Genomic DNA, 8,654 nt, shown 5'->3' with positions numbered 1-8,654 from the left:
CAAAAATAAAAACATCATCGCTTTCTCAAAATCACATAAAGTCATATTATAACATCGACTGAGATAAAGAATAAAATGAAATATTAAAAACACGATGTATCTCGCTGCATTGCGCGAGTATGCTTCTAGTTAAATCAAATATAAATTACTTCGTTATTATACATAAATTAAATTACAAAAAATTGAAATTAAATAATTACACAAAAATGAGGAATTTCAAATAGTTAATTTAATACTAATATCGATATATTTTTGTTAAATTTTTATGATATCTTTAAACATATATTTTATTAAAAAATAAAAGCATCATCGTTTTCTCAAAATCACTAAATTTATATTATAACATCGACTGAGATAAAAAAATAAAATAAAATATTAAAATCACGATGCACGAGTACGCTTCTAGTATATATATATATATAATACAGTTAACTCCACTAACAATCATTTTTAAAGACTTTTCCAAATGTAAGTTTTTTATCTTCTCTTTCCTACCTTCTTCAAAATAACACAGAATCTGTTGGAAAAAAAATGGACTACAAATCTTCAAAATCTGAGTTTTCAAAAATCTATTAAAGATGTTATTAACCCACTAAGGATCCGTTTACCAATTACTTACCTGGCAAATGCTTACCAGTAAAATTTAACTCTATCATTTACTTACCGGATAAGATTTCAGTCCACCAAAACGATATCAAATGCAACAATTTATCCAGTAAGCGCTTACAGTGGTAAGAGTCGTCGTTCTCACCTACCGAACAAGACTCTTGGTCCTTGTCTCATTTTTACCGGACAAAATTCTTGGTCCTTATCATATTCATCTTGTGAGGTAACGTGACTTGATAAGTACTTGTCTAAGATAAAAGTTTGGGTAAACGGCCCTAAAGTAAAAGATTTTATAAACCTTTTTATCTAAATGACCAACAAAAAATAAGAAAACAAAAAAAAACCGAAGTCGCTGTATGCAATGATCGACAAAGGATCGATCCTTATGTCATTAACCATCTACAACCACTTGTACATCCTGCAATCAAAGTTGTTCTATCATATACCAAAAGAATTCCACCATTTCATTTTGAGTTTTTAGCATCCTTCAAATTCCCTACTCTTCGGTGTTGTTCCCGATCCGTAGAAATCCTCGGGACCTCTTTCGGAGCGCTTTGGATTTCTTGTAATGAAGCAAGCACCTCGGCCATGGTCGGTCTGAACCTATGATCGTTGTGGAGACATTTTGATGCGAGTGCAGCCACGGCCTGTGCACCCTTCTTCGAGTACTGACCACCTAGCCGTGTGTCCATGATTCTTAGAACCCGTTTGCCATCCCCTAGAAATGGCTTCACCCATTCTACCAACGTCTCTTCCACCCCACCGGCTCGCTCATCAGCAATCGCTCGTCTTCCTGATAGCAACTCCAATAACACCACCCCGAAACTGTACACATCGTTCTTTGGAGTTAAGTGCCCTGTATGTTACAAAAACCATACTCGTCAAAATAAAGATCGAATGTAGTTGTATGTTTCAATTGGAATAGTTCTAGCATAAGGTGGTCTTTTTAGAAAGAGAAAGCATTGATCATGTTGGAGCCTCGTATCGCCTAGACACGAACCATTAAACTTGTATGGACATAGTAATATCCACTTATTTTGCAACAAACTAAAATATAAATGTGGACGCTTATTATGTGACGGAAAGACTGTACAGTCTCAATGGGTTAAACGTGTACCTGTCGCCACATATTCTGGTGCAGCGTAGCCGTTGGTCCCAACAACCCTGGTCGAAACGTGTGTGTTATCTCCTACAGGACCGTTCCTAGCTAAACCAAAATCCGAAAGCTTTGCATTTAACTCCTATAAAATTCAACAGCACAAGGTCATTACTCATTAGTAAGATGAACACAAGCCAAAATATCATCTTCCCCTTCCTACATTAAGACAAATCTAGCCAAATTGGGCATACCGTATCTAGCAAAATGTTAGAAGCCTTCAAATCTCGATAGATGATGGAAGGCTCTTCACTGTGCAAGAACGATAAACCCTCTGCTACATCAATGGCGATCCGCATCCTTGTGGCCCATGGCATAGGTTGAACACTTTCTGCAAAAAAAGAACACGAGACATCATACGAAAATCATGATTTTTCATTTCCTAACAATCGCCGGTTTTGAGTGTCGTTCATTTCTAAAAATTTCCAGCATTCTTTATTCTAGATTTTGTGGGTTCGGTCTCTTTTTTCCGTATTGGACCCACAAAATGAAAACGAGAGTACAAACATGTCGAAAGTAATACTCACTTCTAAACAAGTGATTATCCAAGCATCCTTTAGGCATGAACTCATAAACAAGAAGCCGGTTTTCATATTCCTCACAATAGCCAATGAGTTTCACCAGATTCTTATGTCGAAGTCGCCCCATGTAATCAAGCTCAGTCTGCAAATCGATAAAATCAAAACAGAGATCTTCGGGTGAATGGTTGACTTTTTCAAACATTGTAGTTTGTTTCTAATACAAGCGAACCATCGTTCTGCAAAATGAACACAGAGAAACAAAAGAGATCACTTACAAGCCATTCCCTGTGACCTTGGCGGCTTTCAGCCTTGAGTATTTTGACAGCCACCACTAGTCCGGTGCCAGGTTTGACCGGAGCTAAGGTGGTCTCATCAATCCACCCTTTAAAGACTTGACCAAAACCGCCCTCACCCAGAAGACCATCTGGCCGGAAGTTCTTGGTGGCAGCCTTGAGATCGCTCAAGCTAAAGGCTTTCAGGTTAATGGGGACAGGCAAATGATCATCTTTATGTGCTTTGGAAACTTTGTTGAAGCTGACTGTTTTTGTTTGATTCTTGGAAGGTTTTGAATTAGATTTCCGCTTGTTATTAAGCATATCGTCTGCAAGAAATAAACTAGGATCAGGTTCTAGTCGATTCTATTATCCATTTAGCAACACAGACTAAAGCAAATTGCGCTGTTCTTTCGTATTCGGCCTCTGTTGCAAGCTAACAATTGTTGTCATAGAAATCCCAAAAAGTATTACAGTTAGCAATGATCAGAATGTTTTGACAAAATGCGAAACCATCCATGCCAAAAAAAACACAGTATTTGGCATTCTCCATCCATAGATGCTCTCTGTCAGTTTCTTTTAACAAGAATGATGGTCTGTTGGCAACAAAAGACGAAACACAACCGTTGGAAAGGGTGAAAAACCTAACGTAGAATCAGTATAGAAATCCGAACCGGGATCGGGATCGGGATCTCAAGGTAGTAAACTAAGCCACAATCACATATTCATTTCTTGTATAAATAAGATTCACATATGAATAATTGGAAAACATGATAGAACAAAATCTGTATAGGGATATGGACTCTGTAGTCTCTACCTCTAAGAGATAAAAGATACCAAGAATCAGTTCGAATCCAAATTCAAGGAATCGAATCAATTTATTCCCAGTTGAACCTAGAATTCCATTTCTAATTGTTTTCTAAAATGGAGAGAGAAAGGTGGGAATCCATTGGCGATCACTGAAAACCCTAATCATGATCTGCATGTAGTAGAATGAGCATGAAACAGAAGAAGAAGAAGAAGAAGAAGAAGAAAGAACATACCCAAAAATTGAGTAGAAGAAGCATGAGCAACATTGGCTGGCTTCCCCCCACAAAGACCCATTGATGCAGGAAGTAAATTGGGGATGTAGGAAGAAATGCAATGGATTACTAAATGGGGTTGTTTGCTGGTCTTCTTATTGAGTCAAGGGTAAGAATTTGCGGTCATGGTGATGGAAGGTTCGCGCGAAATCAGTTTAGGGTCCCATCCCCTCCATCTCATCACTTTTGGATTTGACTTTCGAGAGTCGAGTTCGCTAGCATTTATAGTTGCCACCAAATTCAGATAATTGAGTTGAAAAAAGCAGCCCTCCTTAGGCTGCTGGTAAACCGTGTAAAAACCATCTTTTTCACATTTTATCTATTTTTTTTAAATAGATATTAAAAAAACAAAATCTTTAAAAAATAAGTTATATTTATCTGTATTATATTATAAATTATTTGATAGAAATTCTTAAAAAAAATTATACATAAAATATATGCGTATTACTTAAAATTTAATATTACAAATAAATTGTGCATAAGTACAACTTATTAAAACTTTATTTTGAATTTAAAAATAAACTTGAAGTAAAATATTGATTTAAAATTCTATTTTTTTTATTTTAAATAAGTTGTTACAGATGCTTTAAATATATTATTTGGTTTATTTATTTTCTAAATTATTTTTAAACTACATGATAATTAAATAAAGTAAGAATATTTCTAATAATATTTTTTGAATAGAAAAATAAGGAAAAAATTACATAAATAACCATTTGATTGAAGTAATTTCCTTTTTTAGTCATTTTAGAAATTATTTTCTTTAAATAGTTAAAGTTTATATTTAAACTTTATGAAAAAGACGGTTTTTGAGGTATTTTTCAGGTGAAAAAGAAAATAAAAAAAAATACTTTTTTACCCAAAAAAATCTTTAAAAAGAAGAATCTTTACACAAAGATTTCAATTTAGCAAACAAAAAAAATTATTTTACATATTTATAATTAGTTATTTAATTTATTTTATATTTTTCACTTTTTTTTTCTTCTTACACATTTATTATATTAACTTATATTATTGTATAGGGTTGAGTTCACGTGAGACCAATGGTTTTTCGTGAGACCCGTAAGACCAATTTACGTTCATTGATCAACTTTATAAGCTAATGATTTAATGGTCTAAAATTGCACGGTGATAATTTTGTGATTATTGAAAAGTCTAGTGGCGTTTGTGAATGTTCAGATATGACGATTGTAGATTTAATCCAAGGGTTGAGAAATGGTCTTACGGATCTCACGAAAAACCTTTGGTCTCACATGATCCCAAGTCTTATTGTATATTAACTAAAATATATAAAAAAATACGTTTATTTTCTTTCAAATTATATCATTGTAATCGTCTCGTCAATACATTCAAAATGAGTCAAATATTGAATTTTTTTATGTAATATTATATTATTAAAAATCATAAATACTCGTATGAATTATCTTTAAAACTTACAATTTCTACCTTTATTATTCTTTATAATACGTAAGTATAAGAAATAATTCTTAAAGTTTATAATATTTAATAATAGAAAATTAAATCAAAAAAGTATTCAATATTGGACACATTTTGCATGTATTGACGAAATGATTATAACGATGTAATTTGTAAAAAAAACATATTTTTTCATGTATTTTAGTTAATTTATGATTATGTCTATTTATATAATAATGGTGTAAAGTGAAAAATGAAAAAATAAGAGATATAAATTAAATTAAATAACTAATTATAATGGTGTAAAATATAATTTTTTTTTCTACTAAATTGAAATCTTTACACAAAAATCATTTGCATAAAGATTTTTCTTTTTGCATAAAAATGTATTTTTAAATTTCCTTTTTTTTTTTCCTGAAAATACACTTTACACAAAAACCACCTTTCTACATAAAGTTTGAGTGTAAACTTTGGCTATTCGAGAAAAATGGTTCATAAAGTGATTAAAAAGTGAAATCACTTTAGTCAAATGACAATTTAAGTAAATTTTAAGAAAAAATAAGGTATTTATTCTCTATTTTATTCTAACAGATTTCTTATATAGTTTAAAAAAAACTGATTAAGTTTAGAGAATTCTCTAAAACATGATTGGTGGAGAAAGAAATTATTTTTTTATTCATTCAAATCAATAATGTTGAATTATTTTTATTTTATATATGTTCATTTTAAAAAGTGTATTGGAACCATAAATTTATATAATATTTTAATGATATGTAATATTAAAATCTCTAAAATCTATTGAATTAAATGTAATTTTTGATAACGTATCTACAAGAGATCTTCCAAAATTAAGATTTTAGAGAATTTTGCTTCAACAAATTTCTCAAAATCTTATCCAAAATGAAGAAAAGTATGAGAGAGAAAATAAAATTTTGATAACTCTCAAAAAATGATTATTCATGAAAGAGAAATGAATTTTTACTTTTTCTTACCAATGAGAACCGTTAAAATTAAATATATATGAGAGTGAAATAATGTTTCATAAAATGTATTAAATATTTTTAAAATTAGGGATGGCAAAAAAAAACCGAAACCCGAAACTTTCGGGCTGGGTTCGGGGACATTTTATCGGGGACGGGACGGGGATCGGGGACGAATTCGGGGATTTTAACGGGGACGGGGGCGGGGACGGTGATCACCGGCCCGGCCCGATCCGATATGTATATATATAAAATATCTTTAAAAAAAGTAACATTAAAATTTTAAAAAAAATTATCCACTTTAACTCAACAACCCAAATAAAGCTCACGAAAAGTCYAGWTTATTTGTCAAAAACCRTRATTTTAGTTGTATGATGTTCGAATTTTTGTTTAGTTTTATATTGTAATCTAATACATTGTTTGTAATTGGTTCAATTATGTTTGAGACATTTAAACTTAGATCTTTAAAAAAATTTAATTTACTTTTAATTGTGAAAATTAACATATTGTAATTTTTTTATATCGGTTTCGGGTTTCGGGTTCGGTTATAACCAATGATGAAAAATAGAATTTTTACCCTTAACGGGTTCCCCAACGGGGATCGGGGAAACCGCGGGGACCCGATGGGGATCCCCGATAAGATCCCCGACGGGGATCGGGACGGTTACGGGGACGGGGATACCAATACCCGGCCCGTTTCCATTCCTATTTAAAATATATTTTATATTGTAATATCCAAAATGGAGAAGCAGTTAAATTTGAACATAATTTTTTTGAAGGTTGACTTTTGATTCTTCCTGTTGGAGAATCTATTGGAGATGTTCTTAGAAACTTTGACTTTTAATCTTCAATTTTAAAGAAAGTTATAAAGAATTTGTTGGAGATGCTCTAAGAGGTAGGATAAATGTATCTCTATCTATTAGTTTTCTTTTTAAACACATCAACAACAAGACTTGATTTTTACGTTTTCAATTATGCTTTAATCTGATTCTAACATAAATAGGGGTGTGTAATGAGTTGTTTGGTCACCGAATAAGTTGAATAAGCATTCTATTATAAAATTCTTGCCGGACATTCTAACAAGTTTAGAGCAACCAAGAAAATCAAATGAACCAACTAGAGTACTACTCTACTACATAGGCGGACCTAGTGTGGTGGCATGGGTGGCACGTGCCACTGTATTATTTCGCGACCGAATGGTAAAAAATTTAGGTTTGTTAACTGTGCTATCGTATTGTTTTAGAAGGTGCTACCGTATTTCTCTGAAATCCAAATAGTGCAACTAAAACCCAAACAAAACAAAGCCCAAATAATCAAAACCATACATTTTGTAATTATTTTATTGACCGTTTTCAAAAGATGAAGACGCGTCGGGTACAAGTTTAGGAGTTGTTTATCGGTACTATAAAAACCACATTTTTTGTAATTATTTTTAGATGTATATTATACTATATTAATTATATGGTGTCACCGTTTAAAAAAATTTATGAATTCGTCTCTGCTCTACTAATGGATTAACAATACGGAGTGGTCACTTTTACGTACATCACTAAATGCAAGCCATGTTTAATGCCAATAACTTAACTTATCCTTTGAATAAATAAAAAACATATGTTTGATTTATCTTAAGGTAGCTTATTGGAATGTTATAATAGTGTTTCAATAAGCTAAAAATAATTAATGAATAAGTCAAAACTCCATGTATAGTTACCAAATCGTCTTTCGTCTAATAGCATCCAGATATTAGACCTTCTAAGAGGTCAGGGGGTCAATCGTCACCAAATGTGACAAGTTAATATGAGTTTATTTGTTATTTTTAATGTATATAAATACTATATAAAAGAAATTCCTTGTATAGTTGTCGGCATGATGATGTAATTAACATTATTCTATTTCCAATTATCAAGTTATGGTTGTAGTCACGATTAAGAAATAAAACCAGCAGATGTTACTGTCTATTTATGTAAGGCATCTTCTATAATTTAATTGTAAGTCAACTCTGGGAATTCTATTTGGGATATTTAAGTTTTTATGCTCAATTTGGTTACTATATATTAAAAACATGGCTCAACATTAATCTATCGAAAATATCTGATTTTTTTATTACAAAATACCTCTCTATTCATTTCAGTAGCTTGCACACTGTCAATCTCTTTCTATCTTTACTCTTTTCTAATATCTCTCCTCTCTCACGGGCTTTTCTCATGTCCTGGCCCACAGTAGTCATCCAAGCGAAATAGCTCATATACATATATATTTATACACCTAATAAATAAGTAACTTGAGTGACACGTATCATCTTCTGGTGAGTCGGTTATCTTATTTTTCCGCCTAAACATGTATCTAGACACAATTTACATTACTGGTTCAAAGAGACCTATTTGATTGACATATGTCCCTCTAAAAATGTATCTTTTTTTTTATCGTAGTTTAACTGATTTCCCTACTAAACGGGATTTAGTTCAGACTAATTTTTTCCAGCTAATCTGATAGCTTATTGCTGACAGCCTTCAACTTGTCTTTTTAGCTTATCGCTGACAACCTTCAGCTAATCTGACAGGTTATCACTGACATTTTATCACTGATAGTCTTCAGCTTATCGCTGACAGCCTTCAGCTAAT

The 8,654-nt window shown here is 32.0% G+C and overlaps 1 protein-coding gene across 1 annotated transcript; it reads right to left on the bottom strand.

Annotated features, from left to right (window-relative positions):
- Positions 1-869: 869 nt before the first annotated feature.
- Positions 870-3,765, bottom strand: LOC112519089 (probable serine/threonine-protein kinase PBL3). The gene is made up of 6 exons (XM_025127064.1): positions 3,599-3,765; positions 2,559-2,884; positions 2,290-2,425; positions 1,957-2,093; positions 1,724-1,847; positions 870-1,462 (listed from the first exon to the last, which is right to left on the bottom strand). Exons 1-6 carry the CDS (start codon positions 3,657-3,659, stop codon positions 1,071-1,073), a joined length of 1,176 nt encoding a protein of 391 aa, XP_024982832.1. The 5' UTR covers positions 3,660-3,765; the 3' UTR covers positions 870-1,070.
- Between the last annotated feature and the right edge of the window lie 4,889 nt (positions 3,766-8,654).

Source organism: Cynara cardunculus (genome assembly GCF_001531365.2).
Source record: "Cynara cardunculus var. scolymus isolate 2C chromosome LG 10, CcrdV1, whole genome shotgun sequence".
Classification (NCBI taxonomy): domain Eukaryota; kingdom Viridiplantae; phylum Streptophyta; class Magnoliopsida; order Asterales; family Asteraceae; genus Cynara; species Cynara cardunculus.
This window is presented reverse-complemented; position numbering and strand designations above follow the sequence as displayed.